The sequence below is a fragment of the Balaenoptera acutorostrata genome, chromosome X (assembly GCF_949987535.1).
Source record: "Balaenoptera acutorostrata chromosome X, mBalAcu1.1, whole genome shotgun sequence".
In the NCBI taxonomy this organism is placed as follows: Eukaryota; Metazoa; Chordata; class Mammalia; order Artiodactyla; family Balaenopteridae; genus Balaenoptera; species Balaenoptera acutorostrata.
The window spans coordinates 113041652-113065679 of NC_080085.1; the positions used below are offsets into that span (position 1 = coordinate 113041652).

Below are 24028 nucleotides of genomic sequence, written 5' to 3' on the forward strand. Positions count from 1 at the left end.
CCAAGACCAACTGACAAAAATCTCTATTTTTAAAAAACTCCCTAGGATTGGGAACCTGATTGAGTAACTTTGATTAAACAACCATGCCCACAGAAACAAAATTCTGAGTTTGGATGAGCTCTAGTTTCTAACTTTCCTAACACGAAAGATATCCCTCCTCCTTATTATTCTTCTTCCCTGGGTCCAACATAGGAATGATTTTCATCTATCTGTATTTAAATAATGATGTTTCCTTTATTGTTTTTTTGGTTTGTTTTTCCTTTTTTTCCCCCCCTTTTTTTGGCCTCACCGCATGGCTTGTGGGATCTTAGTTCCCCGACCAGGGATTGAACCTGGGCCCACCGCAGTGAAAGCGCCGAGTCCTAACCACTGGACTGCCAGGGAATTCCCTGGTTTGTTTTTCCTAAATGCCAAACAGCTTATTACAGTATGAGAAAACCACTGAGTTAATCTGATTCCAGCTAAAATCAAATAATTTTTGCATTTCTTGTAGCCTGCAATCATCAGGTGCACCTATTAAGTTTATAAAAACATTAAGAACAGCCTGTGGATACTTAGAGAATCCAAGTTTGAGAGCCAGTGGTCTGGGTAAAGGTTCTCATTTTAGAAATGAAGAAAGTGAGGCCCACAGAGGTTGTGACAATGCTCTACTTAGGAACAAAGACAGAATCAGCATTCAAGTCTCATTTTCAATCCAGGTTTCTTGGACTATTAGTCCAGGGCTCATATTATGATTGATAATAATTTCAGAATACAGATATAGGTTTTCCAAAATTGAATTTTTTGCTTGAAAGCTCAAATTTTATCATTGGCAAGAATAGTATCAGTTTTCTTCCATGATAGGCATGCTTTGTATATTTCTGAGTACTGAAAAACTGTGTGTGGCAGATAGACTCTAAAGGTGGCTCCCATAATTTCCTCCTAATATTTACACTTGTATAATCTCCCCTTGAGTGTGGACGGGACCTGTGATTGCTTTTAACCAAGAGAATATGGCAAAAGTGACAGGATGTACATGATTATGTTACATAGGCCATCTTTCCCTTGCTGGCTTTGAGGAAGCAAGCAAGTCATGTTAGGAAGGCCCACACGGCAAGGAACTGAGGACGGTCTCCAGCTGACAGCAGCAAGAACTGACACCTTCAGTCTGACAACCCACAAAGAACTGGATACTGCCAACAACAATGTGAGCTTGGGAGCAGTATTAACTGATACTGCAGCTCTGCCTGACACCTTGATTGCAGCCTGGCCCAGCAGAGGACCCAGTTAAGCCATACCCTGACTCCAGACTCACAGAAACCATGAAATAATAAGTATATATTGCTTTAAGCTTCTAAGTTTGTGGTACTATTGTTAAGCAGCAATAAATAATTACTCCATGGTGCTTTGTCAGTCATCCTTTCAAGTAAAAATGGCATTCTATTTAAAAAAAATCAGCTAGTTCAGCTTGCAGTTCAATCTCACAAGTGCTTTTCCTCAAGAAAAACTTTATACTGCAGATACAGAAATGCTTTATGATGCATACTAGCCATTTCGTCACACAGAATATTTAAAAACAAGTGTATTCAAGGGTTGAAAGTTAATAAAATTAGAAACAATTTATTACTTCTTCAAGAATATTCTTAAGTGAAAGTGAAATTTCTCTACTGTGAGTGTTTGGTGGCCACCAATACAAAAACTACTAGTACAGTTAGTTGGGTGGCACTGCCTTGACTCATATTAAGGCACCAGCAGTTTCATCCTCCATTGCCTTTGTACCACTAGTGCAAATGTTAACAGAGTGAAAAGGGAAAACGTCTTAGGGTTAGTATGACAATGGTTTTGACCTCACAGACTACTGAGAGTCTCAGGGAACCCCAATGGTCTGTGAAATACACCACTGCTCCAAGGCAATGCTTCTGTTTTTAAAAGCACATACTTAAATGTATGTATGGATGTGTGTATGTGCATATTTTAAAACACTCTGGGCTAACCTGGACTGAAATCCCAGATCCATCATTACCAGCTGTGTGGCCTTGAGTGAATCATTTAGACTCTCTGAGCCTCAGTTTCCTCAACTACAAAATGGGGGAAATAACTGCGCTTACCTCAAAAGAAAGTCATAAGAATTAAAAGAGATTAATTTATATATAGCATCTAGAAATAAGACTTACCCATGTTGACAGACTAACAAATGTTAAATATTACCATTATCTATTATTTCTGTTAAAAGTTTTAAAAACTAAACTATGAAAGTATGTTTTCAAAATAAACAGCAATAATGACCTTGGAAAAATCTTCCCAATTAAGAATACCTGGTTCAGTTTACTGTCTTAAGAATTTTGCCATTATGCAATATTCATTACTGATTATACTTTTTTACTCACCTTTAGATAGCATAGTTTTCAATATTACACCTATTTAATTTAATTCAATATTACACCTATTTAATTTGATTTATTGACAGGTTGGATAGTTAGTTCCTGCAGCTATTTTTCTGGGTATTGGCTGAGCCATCATAAAGATGGTGACATTTTCTTTTTCCTTTTTTTTTCTTTTTTTCTACTCTAATAAAGATGTTAAAAAAAATGGTATATATGTGTCAATCCCAATCTCCCAATCACAGACTCTTTGTTTATAATAGCCCTTCCACTTTCCCTTGCTCCTTTTTTTAACATCTTTATTAGAGTATAATTGCTTTACAATGGTGTGTCAGTTTCTGCTTTATAACAAAGTGAATCAGTTATACATATACATATGTCCCCATATCTCTTCCCTCTTGCATCTCCCTCCCTCCCACCCTCCCTATCCCACTCCTCTAGGTGGTCACAAAGCACCGAGCTGATCTCCCTGTGCTATGCGGCTGCTTCCCACTAGCTATCTGTTTTACGTTTGGTAGTGTATATATGTCCATGCCACTCTCTCACTTTGAAGATGGTGACATTTTCTGATAGTGATTATGTTTCTACTGGGATGGTGACTAGCTATGACAGTCCACAATTCTGACTGGGTATTATAATATCCACTGTGTCCCTGATCTAATTCTGTAGTTTTAGAAACACTTACAGGTTTAGACATGTCCTGAACAATAGCAGGGCTACGTGAAGATTTAGATTCAGGATGAAATCTAGGCAAGGCAGCCACTGGATCTGATGTCGGGTCTTTGTAGTGTTCACTTGTAGGCGTGAAATCATCAGTAACATCTGTATTTTAAAATTACACAAATATTGAATATTTCTCTACACAACCAATTTTGTCAAAATATTTCACTTTAAAATTAAAATAATACAATGATACTATACCTTGACTGACTGTCTCAATCTCTATTTCCTTTGAAGATGAGCTGGGATTACCTCTGTTCAAAATATCTGTAAAAATTATATTTATTTAAAAAATTTTTATTTGAATGAAATATATATTAAGATAATAGAAAAAACTTTCCAAAAATATATCCATATATAACCAATAGTTGAAGTATATTTTTTTCTCTTAATGGTGACAGGGTTGTATATAGACTTGGGTTACTGTGACTGGAAATCAAGCCCTTCCCCAATCTCCATGCCACATGCACACCCTTAAAAGCCTGGAAGTTTCATTATGGGCAAGCTGATGGATTATCTGTACCATTACTCTTGACTTCTGAAAGGGATACCATCAGAGACTGCAGACTAAATTGAATCTAGAGTTTACAAAAGTATCTCATATCTACTTACTACACCAAAAGTCAATTTGAGCCTGACATGACCTTCTGGGTCAGTTTAATATTGCTCACTCTTATACCCATGTGAACCCATAACTTCTAGGTTATTGAGAAATCAAATGAAAATTTGGAAAATTGCTAATCAGAAGAAGATACAAAGCAGACAAAAAAATCCCATAAGACATGAGAAAATTTCCTTTTTCCCCTCCTAGTAGAAAAGAACCAGATCTCATAAAATAATTCTATAAAGTAAAGGGTCACACAGAAGTAGGGTTTCTGACTAAGCGCTACAGAAGTCTTCTAGGAGAAAAATCTGCTCATTCAAACAACTTGGTATTGTTTTCGTTCAGAAATTCAAGGTAAGTATTTACCCAAGCCATTAAAGAGCTATTCCTATAGTGCTTTTTGGTGACTGCAGTGTATCAAACACAAGTTTTTATCCCCCCTCTTATAGTGGTTCTTTTTAAATATTTAGCTCATGTTCCATATGCTAAAATATTTTATGGCTCACACATAAAACATCAATAAAATCATTTAAATTTTGAGTTATTTAGAAAAGAAATTTCACTGGGGTCAATTTTCTTTCTGACAGAATCACTTAAAACTAATACAGGACTTCCCTGGTGGTGCAGTGGTTAAGAATCCGCCTGCCAATGCAGAGGATAAGGGTTCGAGCCCTGATCCTAGAAGATCCCACATGCCGCGGAGCAACTAAGCCCGTGCACTACAACTATGGAACCTACACTCTAGAGCCCACGAGCCACAACTACTAAGCCCGTGTGCCACAACTACTGAAGCCTGCACGCCTAGAGCCCGTGCTGCACAAGAGAAGCCACTGCAATGAGAAGCCTGCGCACCGCAATGAAGAGTAGCCCCCGCTCACTGCAACTAGAGAAAGTCCGCACGCAGCAATGAAGACCCAATGCAGCCAAAAATAAACAAATAAATTAATTTTAAAAAATGGATATTAAAAAAACTAATACACATTATTCTAGTTGAGTACTAGTCATCTATAACTGATATAAATCCAATGTGAACTGTCATGCTTTCAATAAGATGATTTGAATAATATTGAAATATGGCAATATTTCAGTATAAAAATAATCACAGTGACTAGGAAACATTAAGAGAATATAATATTCTGTTCCTCTATCAGCAGCAAATATGCCAACATGCCTACTTCTTTGAAGTGGCACTCCACTTAGCATCTCTCAATTTGCCACAGGAAGTGATACCGAGAATTAAACGAATTAAATTATTCTACCTTTTATAAAACTGAATAGAAGTGCTATTCTAAGTTTAGAGTCAAGAGAAGTAAGAACTAAGCTTTCAGAAAGTTACAAACTTTTCTCTAAACTACACTATTATGCACTGCCATAGTAAGTAAGAAAACACTGGTATGCTGGCTACATTCTTTGGTAAATTCTCCTGGCTTAACAAAAGTAAGTATAATGAGAAAGAATCTGTTTCTTCATTCTCCGCTGAAACTCAGTATATTGTTCCTCTGCATTTTACACATTTCTGATTGGACATCTTAACAAGTATCATTAATATCTTCACTTTAACATTATAACAATGTCAAGTCTAATTACTCTACCAGAAATCCACAAAGGTACTGGACATATTCTCCTAGAAAGTGTGGATTAAGGATTAAGTGTGCTGACTGCCTGCATCATCCCAATATAGTAGCTGAAGATCAGGCCACTGTATATTCTTCATGAATACACAGTCATCAGGAGTTGCTGAAAGATGGGTGCGGCCAGAAGCTACCGGCCATGTTGGTGCACAGACCAGCACCTTTTTATTTTTGTAGCCATGAGTCAAGATGACACTGATGAGGCACTTGCCTGGGTGTAAGAAACTCCATCAGAGACTAACACAAACTTATTTAGTAGTCTGATATTTTAAGCAAAGCATTCCAACACTTCCTTTTCCGGGTACATTTGGGCTTAAGGGGAAAAAAGAAAAATTAACAAATAAACAAGTAAATAGGCTACTTGGCTCCAATAAAATTATGATTGCTAATCTCAAAAAGCCTACAATGTTGTTAGGTAATCTTAACCTTTAGGTAATTTAGTTAACATTTTCCTTTTCTCTCATATGATATTTTTACCTCTCACACCTCCTTATTCAACTCTCCAACCACATTCTCCCTCTGATTCTCACAAATTCTTACTGACCTCTATGCTCTCTCTCTCTCACCTCCAGATCCTTATAGAGTAACAAGGACATATAAGACAGGCCCAGGTTTTCCATTAGAAGCAACATCTTATAAAACTTTGCTTCACTGAAAGTGAATGCTTACTTGAAATGGCTGGTTTTGAACTTTGTATCTCTCCAACAAAGATCAGCTCATCATCATCTTCATCCTGAATTCCTTCTACTTTCTTCTGCCATGGTTCCAGCTCTTCTTCTTCACATTCCATGAACAGTTCTGCCATTTTGGGATTACCTAATTTTCAAAAAGAGAGAATCAAATTTTATTTTTTTAAATACTTTTTTTTGCAATACATAGTACGATATTTAAGATGCACTTTAATATTCTGATAGCAATTACTGAACTGATATTTGTCAGTAAATGGTAACAGAAGTATGAAACTTGGAACTCAACCTCTAGTATCTAAACTAGTAAAATTAATCTAGCTAGATAGATAATGGATGACAGTAGTTATTTACAGTGGCTAATAAATTTTAGGAACAATCAAATCCAATCAAAGTGAGTTTGTTTTTTTTTTAAATTATTTTTACTTATTTATTTATTTATTTATTTATTTTTGCCTGTGTTGGGTCCTCGTTTCTGTGCGAGGGCTCTCTCCAGTTGTGGCGAGCGGGGGCCACTCTTCATCGCGGTGTGCAGGCCTCTCACCGTCGCGGCCTCTCTTGTTGCGGAGCACAGGCTCCAGACGCGCAGGCTCAGTAGTTGTGGCTCACGGGCCCAGTTGCTCCACGGCATGTGGGATCCCCCCAGACCAGGGCTCGAACCCGTGTCCCCCGCATTAGCAGGCAGACTCCCAACCACTGCGCCACCAGGGAAGCCCGAGTTTCAGTTTTATGACTAGAATATGATTATATCCATGAAAAGGACTGTACCTATTATCTGAAAACCCCCCCACAAACTTCTGTATTAACAAAAGGGAGATAAACTGAGAATAAGAAGCAACAGGTGGGAGATATGCTAGAAAAACTGAACCAGATTCAGGGATACCAGGCACAGGACAAGGCAGGGATGAGATGCTGGAACGAAAATAGGATAATTAAGTGAGGCTTATTCCATCCCAGAGCAGATTACGCATTTCTCACCTGAAGAAACTAAGTAAAGAACATACTGTGGATACCACCAGCCTACAGGTGCTGACCAATCACATAGAGCTACCAGGAAGCATTTTAGTGCCTCATTCTTAAATATGGATAGACACCCAATAAGCCCCAGAAATATGACTAAAATCTCCAATGTGAAAGACCAAAGTAATAAAACGGACCAAAAGATATTAAAGAAAACACAGATAATACAGAGGACAAGAGAAAACATTAGAGACTGTAATTAGCATTTTTAAAGAGATAAGACAGGAACATTATAAAAAGTAATATTCACAAAGCAAAAAGATTAAAAATAAAATAGCCAAAATTCAGTAAAGAAAAATAAAATGCCAAAGTTGAGTAAACAGCCCATAAGTGGAACTAAAAGTCAAAAAGTATACATATACTAAATAAAGACAAGTTTGTTATAAAATCAATTTCAAAGGTACAACTCACGTAATAAAGGCCCAGAAAAGAACAGAGAAAAAAGTGGATATAATCAAAGGAAAAATGTAAGAAAAATTCCCAGTTCTAAAGGACATAAATCTCCAGATTGAAAGGGCCCACCAGCACCAAGCACAATGATCAAGAAAACAACCTACAGTAGATGGACAAATCATGAAATTTCAGAATGCTGGAAATAAAGAGAATATCCTAAAATCTGAGAGAGAGAGAGAGGGAGAGAAGAAAGTTGGAATAATGATTTCAAAAGTCTTAGTAAAAATAATTTTCAATTTAGAATTCTATACCCAGCCAAGATTTTCGTCAAGCATGAAGTTACATATTCTTTCATCAAGAATAAAGACCAGTGGGACTTCCCTGGGGGTGCAGTGGTTAAGAATCCGCCTGCCAATGCAGGGGACACAGGCTCGAGCCCTGGTCCGAGAAGATCCCACATGCCACGGAGCAAATAAGCCCGTGCACCACAAATACTGAGACTGCGTGCCACAACTACTGAAGCCAGTGCGTCTAGAGCCCGTGCTCTGCAACAAGAGAAGCCACCACAGTGAGAAGCCAGCGCACTGCAACGAAGCGTAGCCCCCGCTCTCCATGACTAGAGAAAGCCCATGCGCAGCAACGAAGATCCAACGCAGCCAAAAATAAATAATGAATAAAATAAATAAATAAGTAAAAACATAACCTTTAAAAAAAAAAAGACCAGCAACATCACACAAAATTTACCTCCCATTCACCCTTTCTTTCTTAGGACCCCATCAAAATATGAGACTTAAGGAGGAAGACACAGAACGCAGAAAACATGACATTCACACAATACAAAGACAAAGGGAAGTCCCAGGACAATAGCTGTTCAACAGGTCTAGAGAGCAACCAGCCAGAGTAGAGACGACCATTACTCCCAGGAGAAATGTCTCTAGGAGACCACACACACACACACACACACAGATTAACAATCAAATTGTTAGATTACCTGACAAGTTTTACCACATAGAAAATCAACTTAAGAGGCTACAGAAGGGTGTGAGAAGACTTGGCTATAAATTTTAATAAAATTTAGCAAATTTTAAAAACCAAAAAATTTAAATTGCTGGATATATTAAAAAAAAAAGAAAAAGGAAATGTATCCATAATATATTATTACCATCGTATCAATACTATGCTCATCAGCAAACAATATTTGTTATAGTCATCACAATAAAAACATCAAATATGATTTAACCAAAAATTGAGATATAACTACATTGGGAGGTGCTTGCGGGGGGTGGTTAAGTGTACGAAAACTAAAATCCTCCTATTCCTTAATGGAAAAATCATTAGATAATGGCAAAAACTGATGATTCAAGAGACAGCAGTACATATTTCAAAAATTTAGAAATATGAAACTAATTATTAGAAAAACAGCTAAACTATTCAAAGTGGATGCCTTGAAAAAACAGGGAGTACATAGGCCCAAAACACACGCACACCTCTCTCTTGCTTGCTCTCTCACTTTTCAAGAATCTGTGGGTATGCAACGTATAAACTTCTGATTGTCTTTTTTAAACTATGTATTATTTTTAAAAATGCACCCAAATTAAAATAATAGCAATGAAGATGGATATAAGTGGCACTAGATATATGGAGTGAGATGTGGATGGGGTAACAACTTTGAAAAAATAAAAACAAAACAAAATAATAACTCTAGAGTTCTGGCTTACTTAGACAATAATATCCTTTTTTTATTAGACAATGATACCTAAAATTTATCTTTTAAATTAAATAATTTCTAAAGGTAATTTTACTAGATTAAAACAATGTCATTTCTACTTTTGACTCAAAATTAAAAGGTACTATGTGAATATAATGATTTGGGGATGGCATACAAAAGAAACAGTTTAATAAATTGGTGCTATTTTCTAACAAATTTTTAAAATGTAGTTTCCCCTTCTATACAAATAATTTCTTAGCATAGTGTTGTTTAATGCTTAGTAGTTCACCTAACATAAAACAAAATAAAAAAATCTTCCACCCTCCCAAATGTAACCAATTTTAAGAACTGATCTCTTTTCTAAACCTTACTTAAAAAAATATATACAGCATGCTCTAAGTGAAATAATTAAGAGTGTAATTCATAGTTTAGCATTTGCATATTTTGTCCCTCAGAGCCCTCATTTGTACTGTTTTTTCCATCTAAAATACCCTTCCTCCTTACCTTATACTGTCCATATTATTCAAGTATAGTAGAAAGAGCATGGACTTGACATCAAATTGAATAGTTCAAATCTTCATTGCACCATTTCTAATGTAACTCTGGAGAAATTACTTGAATCTGTTTCCTCACCTAAAATATGGGTGTAATATCTACCTAATAGAAGTGGTAATGTAGATTTAGGGAAAAGCTGTATGAAGTATCTAACTTCAAGCAATACTCAACAAAATATTAATTCCCTACTCCTTCCCAACTCTTGGTTTAATTGTAACTCCTCGATAAACTATTAGACCCTGTTTTTCTTCCACCTTTTACTACACTGACAGCCTATGCCAGGCAATTCAGAATACACTATATATAATCTCAAACTACTATTTCTTAATGTGTCTTAACTGTACATGTGTAACTCCAAAGTAAGCTCCTTGAGAGTAAAGGACATATTTTCTTCTTCCTTTACATTTCCTTTTACACACAGTAGTCTACTAGATATGCAGTATGCACTTAACGTATGGTAATCTAAGGGCTAAGGAACTAGGCAAAGTCAGGCAATGCCAAATTTAAAAAAATGAGAGACCCATGTATACTGATAATAAAGAAATTTATATCTACGTTAATACCATGGTCTTAATGCCATGTTGATACACAGGTCTTCCTCATTCTTTTTAACTGGGTACCGACACTGTCAATATATTCAAGATAGATGGTTGAGTAAAAAATTTTAAGGGCATATAACAGCATATATAGTATGATCTTATTTAGAAATAATTTATTTTTTTGTCTATGCATAGAAAAAAGTTTGTGATTATGTATACCAAACCGATAATAGTAGTTATCTCTGGAAATGAGGAAGAAACACTTCATTTCTACTTTACTGACATTTTTATTGTATGTAGTTCTTTTTTACTATGGTATTACTTTAAAAAATTTAAGTGTTTTTGTGTGTTTTTTTTAACGTGCCCACCTCTGTCTCTCTCACCTTTTCTCATGAAGCAAGGTTATCAGTACAAGACCCAAGTACACTAGTATCACTTGCAGCAGCAATACTTACTTTTTGGTTGAAAAGGGTTGTTGTTGTCCATCAAGCTGCAGAGTCACCTAAGCATTAACACATGACATCAATCAATTTTATGAGTCACTTTAAGTAACACCAAATATACTGAAACATGATACTTGGGATTCAGAAATCTTTGGGTCTAATTGCAATCTCCAGAAACTCACCATGTGACTCCAGACAAGGTAGCAAGTTAGGTCTTAGTTTTCTGCCCTATAAAATAAAGATACTTACTATTAGGGTGGATTTGTTAAATTAAATGTACACACATTAAATATTTTTCTCTACAAAAAGTTTACCTGTTGAGTTTGATATACACATGCTACTCACTTTCCATAACTGGTTCATTCCTGAATGAATGCAAATTTCGTAAATAAAATGCTGAATGTAATAAGCATTTATTATTTGAAGAAATCTGAAATTATTAAATTACAAATAGTTTTTGAAAGACATCCTTCTGTAAATGAGTAATCACCCTGTAATACATGCTTTAGTAAATCTGAATTTTGAAATGCTAAGTTAACATTAATCTTTAACTGTTGTTCCTTACATTTCAGAAATAAATTAATATTATAAAAAAACACATTCAAAGAAATTTTTAGGTTTTTTTTGTTTATCAACGCTAACTGAAAGGAACAGAAAATTAGTTGGATACATTTTATCATAGATTAACTCATTAAAAATAATTACTCATTGCCTTCTGTACTCAATGTAATGTGCTCAGTTCTAGGGAAAAAATTAAGATGAATAAATCATAGTCCTTGCCTTCAGAAGTTTACAATCTAATGTCTATGTTTCTTTGGGCTTTTTAAAAAGCTGTTATATTAAACATTTTCAAAAAAGCATTTAAATTGCTTTCTCTAAAACAGGAATTTCTGTTCTGAATTCTCATGCACATACATATTTTTTTACATACAAGATAAACATGCTTAAAAAACTATTTCAGCTATTTAAACAAGTTAAAACTTAAACATCAATAATCTAAAGTATTAAGATAAATAGAGTTAACTGAGTTTCCACATTTGTCTTTATCCTCAGAGTAGCAAAAGCAAGCTTTCTTGCTTTTTCCAATTCCAAATCATTTAGACTGAAATAGATCAAAGGAAAAAAATGACTTTAACTCCAGAAGAAGTTACTGGTATAAATGTTTGAATTACTATTACAAGAATCTCTAGTGAATTCTGTACTTAAGTAAATTCCCCTATTTCTGAGGTTTGGCTATTGAAACCTCTGAACTCAATTATTTGAATAGTTATTGCTTGTCCCTAAATGAGAATTAAGGTAATGCATATGTCAAGTAGATAAATACATGACAATTCTTGCTCAGCATTAAGGACCTACTGCTACGAAGAATACAGAACATTTTTTAAGAGTCACAACTGTACAGCATTTGAGACTCATATAGAATCCTTTTATTAAATGATCATATACAATATCTACTGGTACAAATACCCTAAATTGGTACTAAATGTTCAAGTAGTCTATATAAACAAGTCATATCCACTGCCCATGACTACAGCGGTACCTTTTGAGGCTGATAGCAGCCACCAAGGAGCCTCAACTGGTACATTCATAAACACTCTCAGATGCCATTAGAACCACAACTTCAGTCTAAAGCTGTGCTATCCAATAAGGTAGCTGAGGCCCCCCAAAACTAACAGTTCTGGTGGCAAGGCAAGGAATTCCATGGGACATTAAATCATCTGTTAGAGAAATGGAATATCTAGCAAAATATGCAAGAAGTATCTTAGAATCCCTGTAAGAGCAACTCCAGAGGGTCTCTAGGTTCTGCAACTCAGAGCTGGCACCAAAATAAGCGGAAAAGAACTCTCCACCTCAGCTATTGACAAGTAACTGACTAATTCCAAGTAACTGACTAATGAAAGACCTCTTCCAGCACAACCCGATCAGTTTTTGGAGACTGCGTGTATAAATAATTATAATTTACATATATATATTTTGTTTCAGCTTTTATACATCTAAAATTCAACTATCTTTTTTTTTATTTTTATTTTTTATTTATTTATTTATGGCTGTGTTGGGTCTTCGTTTCTGTGCGAGGGCTCTCTCTAGTTGTGGCAAGTGGGGGCCACTCTTCATCGCAGTGTGCGGGCCTCTCACTATCGCGGCCTCTCTTGTTGCGGAGCACAGGCTCCAGACGCGCAGGCTCAGTAGTTGTGGCTCACGGTCCTAGTTGCTCCGCGGCATGTGGGATCTTCCCAGACCAGGGCTTGAACCCGTGTCCCCTGCATTGGCAGGCAGATTCTCAACCACTGAGCCACCAGGGAAGCCCTCAACTATCTTTTAAGAGTTAATTCTACAAAAATTTTTAAAAAAACATTAGAGGATTAAAAGTTACAATAGTAAATTGTATGTTATGTGTATTTTACCACAAAATAAAATATTTTAAAAAGTAATAGATACAATAAATATAACCATCCCACTAGGATGGTTATAACCAAAAAGACAGACAATAACAAGTGTTGGCAAGGATATGGAGAAACTGGAACCCTCATACACTGCTGGTAGGAGTATAAAATGGTGCAGACACTGTGGAAAACACTTTGGCAATTCCTCACAAACTTAAAGTTACCATATGACCCAGCAATTCCACTCCTAGCAAGAGAGAATTGAACACATATGTCTACACAAAAACTTGTAGATGAAAGTTCATAGCAGTATTATTATTTTTTTTTTTTAAAGAAATTCACGTTCTTTTATTTATTTATTTATTTATTTATTTATTTATTTATGACTGTGTTGAGTCTTCGTTTCTGTGCGAGGGCTTTCTCTAGTTGTGGCAAGTGGGGACCACTCTTCATCGCGGTGCGCGGGCCTCTCACCATCGCGGCCTCTCCTGTTGCGGAGCACAGGCTCCAGACGCGCAGGCTCAGTAATTGTGGCTCACGGGCCCAGTTGCTCCGCGGCATGTGGGATCTTCCCAGACCAGGGCTCGAACCCGTGTCCCCTGCATTGGCAGGCAGATTCTCAACCACTGCGCCACCAGGGAAGCCCCATAGCAGTATTACTGATAACAGCAAAAAGTAAACAACCCAAATGCCTGATTAATGGAGAAACAAAATGTGATATATCTATACAATGGAATAATATTGTCATAGAAAGGAATGAAGTACTGATATATACTACAAAATGGATGGATGGACCTTGAGAACATTATACTAAATGAAAGAAACCAGTCAAAAAGACCACATACTGTATGATTTCATTTATATGAAATGTCCAGAAACGGCAAATCCATAAAGGCAGAAAGTAGAGTAGTGGCTGCTTAGGGCTGGGAGGGTTGCGGGAAAATAAGGAGGGACTTCTAATGGGTATGGGGTTTCTTTACGGGGTGACTAAAAGGTTTTTTTTTGGTTTTTAAAAAATTATTTATTTATTTATTTATGGCTGCACGCGGGCTTTCTCTAGTTGCGGTGAGCGGGGGCTACTCTTTGTTGTGGTGTGCAGGCTTCTCACTGCGGTGGCTTCTCTTGCTGCAGAGCTCGGGCTCTAGGCGCTTGGGCTTCAGTAGTTGTGGCTCATGGGCTCTAGAGCACAGGCTCAGTAGCTGTGGTGCACGGGCTTAGCTGCTCCGCGGCATGTGGGATCTTCCCGGACAAGGGCTTGAACCCGTGTCCCCTGCATTGGCAAGCAGATTCGTAACCACTGCACCACCAGGGAAGTCCGAAAATGTTTTAAAATTGATTGTAGTGATGGTTGCACAACACTGTGAATGTACTAAAATCATTGAATTGTACATTGAATGGGTGAATTGTATGCTATGTGAATTATAGCTCAATAAAGCTGTTAAGCATATAATAAGCTGGTAGGATATAAGCCTGGTGGTGATGGAAGTCCCTATGTGGAGAAAGACTACCTAAGAAAGACGCCAACAAAGAGAATAGCAAAACCATAAGATTATGGAGTAGAGAAAAAGAGGGTAGGACAGGGAGACATTCAGGTTCTTTTGCTACCATTTAAACACCTAAGCCATGCTTGGAGGCAAAGTAGCTACTAGAACTTTTCAGTTAAGAGAGGGAATAATTGTTCATTTCTGGTCAAACTACTTTGAGTTAAGTTTCTGGTATTTACATTCAAGATTAATAATACACTTTCCAACAAATTACCCCAACATTTTTTTTAATAAATTTATTTATTTATATTTATTTTTGGCTGTGTTGGGTCTTCGTTTCTGTGCGAGGGCTTTCTCCAGTTGCGGAGAGAGCGGGGGCCACTCTTCATCGCGGTGCGCAGGCCTCTCACTATAGCGGCCTCTCTTGTTGCGGAGCACAGGCTCCAGACGCGCAGGCTCAGTAGTTGTGGCTCACGGGCTTAGTCGCTCCGCGGCATGTGGGATCTTCCCAGACCAGGGCTCGAACCCGTGTCCCCTGCATTGGCAGGCAGATTCTCAACCACTGCGCCACCAGGGAAGCCCACCCCAACATTTTTGAAACTAACAGACCTCTGGGAAAATACTTATATTCCAGATGGTACAAGAAAGCTCTAAAACAATACATTGTTTTGCTATCTAAAAAATTAACATAAGCATACTCCAAGGATCATCTGAATGACTACCTTATAACTAAGCTCAGTCACATAATTTCAGTACTCACATTTTAAAAAACTGAGATATAACTGACATACATTATATTAGTTCCAGGTGTACAGCACAATGATTTGATATATGTGCATACTGCAAAATGATCACCACAGTAAGTCTAGTTAACGTCCATCACCACATATAGTTACAATTTTTTTTCTTGTGATGAGAACTTTTAAGATCTACTCTCTTAGCAACCTTCAAATATACAATAGTCTTTTTTTTTTATAAATTTATTTTTATTTATTTATTTTTGGCTGCATTGGGTCTTCGTTGCTGTGTGCGGGCTCTTCTCTAGTTGTGGGGAGCGGGGGTTGCTCAGCAGTTGTGGTGCAGGGGCTTAGCCGCTCCGCAGCATGTGGGATCCTCCCGGGCCAGGGCTCGAACCCGTGTCCCCCGCATTGGCAGGCAGATTCTCAACCACTGTGCCACCAGGGAAGTCCACAATAGTCTTATTAACTGTAGTCACCACACTATATTACATCCCCAGGACTTATTTTATAACTGGAAGTTTGTACCTTTTGACCACCTTCACCCAATTTTGTCCCCCCCATCCCCCAACCACCAATCTGTTCTCTGTATCTATGAGGTGTGTGTGTGTGTTTTTAAAGATTCCACATACCAGTGAGATTATATGTTATTTGTCTTTCTTTGTATGACTTAGCATAATGCCCTAAAGGTCCATCCATGCTGTCGCAAATGGCAGGATTTCCTTCTTTTTTATGGCTGAATAGTATTCCACATTTTCTTTATTTGTTCATCCAAAGATGGACACTTAGGTTTTCCCATGTCTTGACTATTACAATAATATTATAACATTATATTACAATAATGCTGCAATGAACATGGGGGTGCAGATATCTTTTTGAGTTAGTGTTTTTGTTTCCTCTGGATAAATACTCAGAAGAGGAACTGTTGGATCATACCACTACTCATGTTTTTGTCTGTATTTACTACTGCATTGTCATCAAGTACTATCACTTTTACTGCTGCTGGCTAATAATAAAAGAACAGAGGGAGGGAATATCTAAATGATGCATTTGTACTAAATGCAAGGAAAATGACAGTATTTATGGTTAGCCAGAGAAATGAAGGTATTGATAAAGTTTAAACAGAAAAATCTTGCTACTGTTTAGATAGATATGAATCATGGATATGAAAAACTCAAAAAAAGTAGTCAGTGACTTTGTTTCACCAAAATACATTATTCAATGTATTAAAGTTGATTCGAATGGCATTGATTTTGCAGTTTTGATTATTTTGTTTTATGACTGTACAAGAACTCTAAGAATATTTGAACATTTTAAGTAAGAGGGTGTCTGTGAAAATGTTTTCCTTATAATAGGAATTAATTGGTACCGTACTCAAATCCAAGAAACACTGGATTATACCTTGGTTTCTTAGACAATTTCACTGGCACCTAAACAATTCAAACTCTCAAACCAGGTTTTGGGAACAAATCACATATAATTTAGAAGAAAAATATAGACTCATCATCTTTTCTTTGTCCAAGAAGTTTTTATACTGTGGAAATTTTTTATTTTTTTGAAAGCCTGAACACATGAAGTCCAGGTACATTTTGAGCAGATCTTTAATAATTCTACTATTTCCCCCCTAATATAAGTTTTCAACTTTTGTCTGTTGACTTTCATACTTCATCTATATGTAGAACATAGCTAGTTGACGCTAAGATTTAAAATTCATCAGCATAATACTTTGCAAAGATTGTCTATATTTTAAAACATTTTAAAATTAGCTCTTGGGATGGACCACCCCTCTAATAAAATTTACTTTCTGCAAAGTAATTTTTAGATCATATTCAGGGTAAAGATTTTATCTATAAGGTGTTTTTATTGTAATTGATATGTAAAAGATATAACCTGGAGAAAAGAAAGACAAATGCATAATTGGCCTTTCAAAGACAAACTATATAATAAATGTTTTAGTAAGTTTCGTAAGATATTCTTTAAAAAAAATTATTTATTTATTTGGTTGCACCGTCTCTTAGTGGCGGCAGGTGGGCTCTTTAGTTGCGGCACGTGAACTCTTAGTTGTGGCATGCATGTGAGATCTAGCTCCCTGACCAGGGGTCGAACCAGGCCCCCTGCATTGGGAGCACGGAGTCTTATCCACTGTGCCACCAGGGAAGTCCCCTTCATAAGATATTCTATAATCACTAATTCCTAAAGTAACTTCAGGAAGTATATATTCTTAATTAATTCACATTTTATAGGAGTAAAACTGATCCACTAGGAAAATATCAAGTAAAAACATGGAGCACAATTATGGGAATACTGGACATAGGGGCTGAATAACTGAGTGGGAATTTGAAGTCTACCACTTTCTGGTTGCCAAACGTATAGGATATTTAACTGGCCTCTTTGAACTTAGTTTTTCTATCTGTAAAATGAAAACAGTAATACCTTCCTTGCAGCACTACTGGAAGGTTAAATGAAGCACATGAAAAATTACTGCACAATACTTTGCATTATTTTGCTCAACTTTTCCTTCTTTACTGAAAATCACACAAGTTGATGAATATAAGCACTAAAAAGAAACAAAATTCTAGTTCATGTATAGAACTGTTAAAATACTGTCACAAATAAAGAACACCAGATCAGTAGTTCTCAAACTTTTTTGGGCTCAGGTCCACTCTTCATTCTTACAACTTACTGAGGACCCCAATGAGCCTCCTGTTTATGTGGATTATATCTACTGATACTTACCATATTAGAAATTGAAACTGAGAAAAAATTTAATATATATTAATTTATTTAAAGTAATAATAAGCCCATTACATGTCCATATAAATATTTTTAATTAAAATAACCAATTTCAAAAACAAAAAATTTAAGGAGAAGAATGACAATGATTTACATTTTTGCAAATGTCTTTAATATCTGTCTTAATAAAAGACAACTGGATTCCTTTATCAGCTTCTGGAATGTATTTTTTTGTTCTTCTAAGTATATACAAAGAAGTACACCATGTCTAAACACATTAAATATCTAATAAAACTGGTTTCACTATTTCTTTATTCTTATGTAAATTATTTCTAAAATGACTTAAAATATAAAAGATGAAATAAAAATTGTCTATTGGACCCAGATGGTACATAGGGATGACTACTTTTCCTGATATACTGAGTATTATTAAAAACACTCCTTAAGGGCTTCCCTGGTGGCGCAGTGGTTGAGAATCTGCCTGCCAATGCAGGGGACACAGGTTCGAGCCCTGGTCTGGGAGGATCCCACATGCCGCGGAGCAGCTGGGCCCCTGAGCCACAATTGCTGAGCCTGCGCGTCTGGAGCCTGTGCTCCACAACAAGAGAGGCCACGATAGTGAGAGGCCTGCGCACCGTGATGAGGAGTGGCCCCCACTTGCCACGACTAGAGAGAGCCCTCACACAGAAACGAAGACCCAACACAGCCATAAATAAATAAATAAATAAATAAATAAATAATTAAAAAAAAAAACAAAACACTCCTTAAAAGAAAACTGCTTTGCAATGAATGAATTTAAAAAGTCTAGACACATGTTTGATACAAATTACTGAGTAAAACAAGTCTTCTGGGGTCATTATTTAAAACAACCTGACTGAAAATCATATATATTTTAAGTCCTTCTCTGAAGCAAGAAGAAAAAATATTCAGGGCTACGTATTTAATTAGTCAATATGTCAAATATTTCTGATCTTTGAAAAGTCACTTTTGAAATAAAACACATTTTCAATATAAATTTCCAATATCCTATCTGTCACTAAAACTATGGGTTACTTTCTATTCACAAAAATTGCTGTTCATTTAGGTATTGCCCCTGTCCAATTGGTGTAACAAGAACAACAGAAAAATTTGGGTATGGTTCTAAATGTCCTCTTGAATAAAGAAAACAAATTGGATAGAAGAGGAGGTACAGAATTATATATCCTTTCCCCTTACTCTCCTCTTCCACTAAGAAAGCTGATGCTGAGAAGTAAAACCCTGGGCTGAAAAAATCAGCTTGGACTAGAAAACGTAACTGGGGAAAAGGGGTTGAAGAGAAGAAGCTGAAATTTGGACCCCTTCAACGTAGAACTTTTTTCAACTTTTCAACATGTTTGGAAATAATAACAATATTATTTAAATACTAAAAAAGTTGAAAAGATATGAAATCTTTTAAAAATATTTTACTGAAGTATAGTTGATTTACAATGTTGTGTTGATATGAAGTCTTAAATATTTTAAGTATAAAGGAAAAGAGAATTGAAAAGTGTTACTTATATATTTTAGGTGAGTCTCCATGCTTATTCTCCTTGACCAACTCACTCTCATAAAAAATGAATCATAATATAGTGAACTGAGCATTGGGTGAGGAGTCAGAAGACCTAGGTTCGAGAATTGGTTCTATCACTCCTAGCCACATGACCTCGGTAAAGTCTCCTCCTTGAGGCTGTTTCCTCACCTAAACAGTTCTTTCAACACCCCACAGCCCACCTCAAAAGAGGTGATAGCCATGAAATATACAAATGCAAGATACAACTGCAGTGGGACTTGTACAAATGTTAAAACATCAAGGGCACACAGCCTTAATTTTATAAGCAACCCAGTGTCTTCATAGACTTAGTAAAGTTTCTGCTTAAGGAGACAGTTTGAGTTTTCACTGTAACCCCCCCAAAGCAAGACACATCACAAATGCTAAGACCAGACTTCTGTAGTTAAAACTCTACTGTTTGTTTTAATTTTATGTTTAATGGCACTAAAAGGCATTAAAAATCACAGTTCAAACCTGAAAATAATAAAAGCAAAATATAAGTTCACAGATTAAAAAATCTTTGCAAACAAAGAGAATTCCTTGGATGTAGACCCCCTGTGCTTGTAGAAGCTGGTTCACTTGACATTTTCTCCTCTGATTTCTCCTTTTTAAAAAAAGCATTAAAACTTGACATAAGAGGAACTCCCTCCGTGTCTAGAGAAGGATAAAACCTCAGAATGAGATAATTTTTTCCGTCTCAAAGTAAAACCTGCAAAGATCACTTAAAAAACTGTGTCTCTAACTCCACGTTTCTCCTTAGGGCTCTTCTCCTCTAGACAATAACGGAATGGAGCACGATTTCTATGACGGAGGAGCGAAGTCCCTGTGGCAAGAACAAGGGTGTGAGCACTGAATGACCAGTAACCTGGGTGTGTGTGTGGGGGGGGGTGGAATCAGGACAGAAAGGAGGGGCCCAAGAGGCCCTGAGGCCAGAAAGTTCGGAACCCTCTCTGGTCTCTATTCCCATGACTGAAGAGCCATGGGGATGGGCGGGTCTCGCCAAACATCGGCATCATATATACAAAAGACCAAAGGGAGTTGCCTCCAGAAAGAAAAGCCAAAACCAGGCTGGGACCAAGCGACACATAGGCCCCGGAAGGTGAGGAGGCAGCAGTGGCAACCCGGGCGGCCCCGGCCCTCAGGCCGCCAAACGCCAAACGCTGCCACCAACCAACTACCTTTCCGAGATGCCTCCCCCCGCCCGGCTGGTGCAAGATGGTGGCCCACTCGCCACCGCGCCGCCAAGTCCGTCCCCTCCCCCGCGCCCTGGGCCATCCTGGCGACGCACGCCAGCATCCAGACCCTCGACCTGCAGTCCTCACGGCCGGGCCACCTCAGCTGCCCTCAGAGTACGGTGGCCATAGCCTCGCGGGAGAGCCCCTGCCTGCTTCCGCGCGGCGCAGGCGGGGGCGGGGGGCACTTACCGCGAGCGGAGCAGGTCGGCCTGACTGGAACTCGGAGGAGGAGAAAGAGGAGGAGGAAAGGGAGGAGCGTGAAAACACTAGGCAGCAGCCACAGCCACAGCCTGGGGCGACTCTCAGCGCGGAATGAGCGCCTCAGAAGAGGGCAGAAATATATAGCTACGCGCGCTGATTCATGGGTAGACGCCAGCTTCTCCCCCGCCCCCCAAACATCCGGGTTTCTTTTCTAACTGACCAGGGAGGGCGGGCGCCGACATGTGCGCGGCCTTACACATTCTCGAAGGCAGCGGTGCTCTGCCTGCGGGTGGTGGGCTGTGGGCCACATTCCGCGGGTCAGGGCGAGGGTCTGGGCTGATGCCTATCTCCTCGGCCAGACCACTGTCTAACCCGTGTTGCAATCCCGAAATCAGGGCTACACATGAAATGTGAGCACATGGAAACGTGAATTCTGGGTCCTCCCAGTGTTTAAGGGCTAGAAGCACCAATTTAAAAAAAACACTGTACCCAAGAGGTGAAGACATAAATCAGATGAGTAAAAGGAATAAAAATCAGGTTATTTTAAATAATTGGTCAATTTTACTAAATTTGTTTTTAAAAATATGATTTTGGTTGCATCTCTGTTATTCCTAACCCGGTCATATAGTTGTCTATAATAGTTATTAAAATGTTAAGAAAAAAATACATTTACAAGAAAAACACTTGCAAGATACTGCTTGCACAAACATATTCTAAACAATGTGTAATAAACAGTATAGAAAATTTTCTCTCCCAACTTTCCTCACAAGGTCTATGGCACTAGTGTTCCTCCTCTCAAGACTTAAAATCTTGCCTCAGTAGTTCCTTAACACACATGTAAGTTCAATCAGCCACTGAACTCTACCAATTCTTCTATTTGAGCTAGCTTCTTCTTTCTCACCTATACTGCTCTTTGCTACTGGCCCTGATAGACAGAGAATAATCAAAATAACAAACATGGAAAGTTTAAAGTTCAAAAATCTTAAAGTATTCATAGATTGCTCCCCACTTCTGGACAGGCTGATAAGAAAGCCCAGCTCCCTCTTCCATGTTGTCAGTAGCAAACTTAAAACTAGCAAATTTACAGTCCTGGCGCCTTCACCCTCGTGGGAAATTTCAAACTCGCAACTCTCCAGCCTGACTCCTCCTTTGGTACAGGTGGGAAATTTAAAACTTGCAAACCAATAGCTAATGAGGGAGTGCTTTCCCCCAGTCCCCTGCCTAAAGACTATAAAGGCCCAACACACTCCCTCTGCCTCTCTCTCAAGACAGTCCTAACCATATTGGCCCCCCTGCTTTCCGTGGGGGGGGTCCCTTGAGTAATAAAATTTCTCTCAAATTCTGTGTATAGTGTCATGAGCCTGCACATCTGAACTAAAATCAGGAGGAGGGAGAGTCAATCTGCCTCAGAGGGAGGACCAGAAATTGTTTATAAAACAAACCAAAATTCCAATCCAATTTATTCTTTTTTTCAGGAAAAATGTAACAGCCAAGAAGACTGGAAAACTCTGGTCAGCAAATTTTCTTTCAAAAGGAAATGTACATGAGAAGCCAAATTATAATAAAAAGGACACCTGGTGAGAATGGAATCAGCACAAGCGAAATTGTTTGGATGATTTTGACTACTCTATCCTTAAAACTCCTCCCCAAGCTTCTAGGAAACCACTCTTTTGGTTCTCTTGACTTAACTGTCCACGTGTTCTTTTTTTTTCCAGGACCACCATTCACCAGGCTTTACTCCTGTATAGCCTTTTGTGGGCAATTTTTAATTGAGATAAGTTAACATAAAAATACACCATTTTAAAGTGTAAATACAGTGATTTCTAATATACTCACAATATTGTGTAACCATCTCCACTGTTCAATCAGAACATTTCCATCATCCCCCAAAAGAAACCCCATACTTGTTAACAGCCACTCCCAATTCCCTCCTACCCACACCCTGTGGCCTTTTTTAACCAGTGGAGGGAAATAGAATCAAGGGTATCCCACAAAAGATGCAACACTCACATGTTTTTCTACTTGAGTTTGGAATAACTTTTTATCATCTTTTTATCAATTTTGTGTCTCTACAGATCTGCCTGTTCTGGACATTGCACATAAACAGGATCACAGTATGCAGCTTTTTGTGTCTAGCTTCTTTCACTTACCATAATGTTTTTGAGGTAGGTTCATCTATGTAGTATAGCATGTATCAGTAGTTCATTCCATTTTTATGGCTGCATAATATTTTATTGTATAGATATACCAATTTTTGTTTATCCATTCTTCAGCTGATGGATATTTGGGTTATTTCCACTTTTTGGCTATTATAAATAATACAGCTGTGAACATTGGTGTATAAGACTTCAAAAAACAGCTTTATTGAGATATAGTTCTCTATTGAGATACAGACATATATTCAAATGAAGATAAAAAATTATTCCAAACTCAAGTAGAAAAACATGTGAGTGTTGCATCTTTTGTGGGATACCCTTGATTCCATTTCCCTCCACTGGTTAAAAAAAGGCCATTTCTAAGCAAAACGGTGACACTGTGAAACAAGTTTGTCTGCTACTCCTTTTCCTTCTTCCCTTTCCATGTTTCTTCCCCTACTGCCAACACACTCCAGTTCCCTGGAAATTCATGATGCCTTTGTGTGTTTATGATACCTACCTGAGCTTGCCTTCTCCAGAAAGTGTCTCATTCTATTTCTTTTTATTCTTATCTCTTGCCCTTATTTTTCTCTGAAACCTTACTTATCTCTAGCATAACCCTCAGAGACTTGCTCTTTGCTAGGTAGCTATTGTAACTGACTGACCTGGGCTAATGGACTGGTTTTGCTCCTAAAGAGTGGTTGCACACAGAAAAGTATGGCAAATTTTAACCCTTGAAAGTTGGCCATGGTAGGAAAATGACTAATCAGGGCTCACTGGTTCTAGGAGAACTGATTTACCAACACAACACTGATTAAATTCTGTGGTTTCAATGCCTGTGGCCCAGTGCTTAACTAAGAGGTGCCTCAGGAAGCGCCTCATCTTCTTTTTAA

General features: G+C 37.7%; 1 protein-coding gene across 2 annotated transcripts in view; it reads right to left on the reverse strand.

The window, feature by feature from the left end:
• The window catches only part of ZNF280C (zinc finger protein 280C), a 56284-nt gene extending 35171 nt beyond the window's left edge, over window positions 1-21113 (reverse strand). For both annotated transcript variants that reach the window (XM_007180969.2, XM_057539017.1), the window contains exons 1-6: window positions 20989-21113; window positions 10842-10887; window positions 10672-10718; window positions 5985-6131; window positions 3282-3347; window positions 3046-3182 (exon numbers count right to left, since the gene is read on the reverse strand). In XM_007180969.2, coding sequence (XP_007181031.2) covers window positions 3046-3182; window positions 3282-3347; window positions 5985-6131; window positions 10672-10702 — 381 coding nt within the window. In that variant the 5' untranslated portion in view covers window positions 10703-10718; window positions 10842-10887; window positions 20989-21113. The remainder of the gene's footprint in view (window positions 1-3045; window positions 3183-3281; window positions 3348-5984; window positions 6132-10671; window positions 10719-10841; window positions 10888-20988) is intronic.
• Window positions 21114-24028: the final 2915 nt, after the last annotated feature.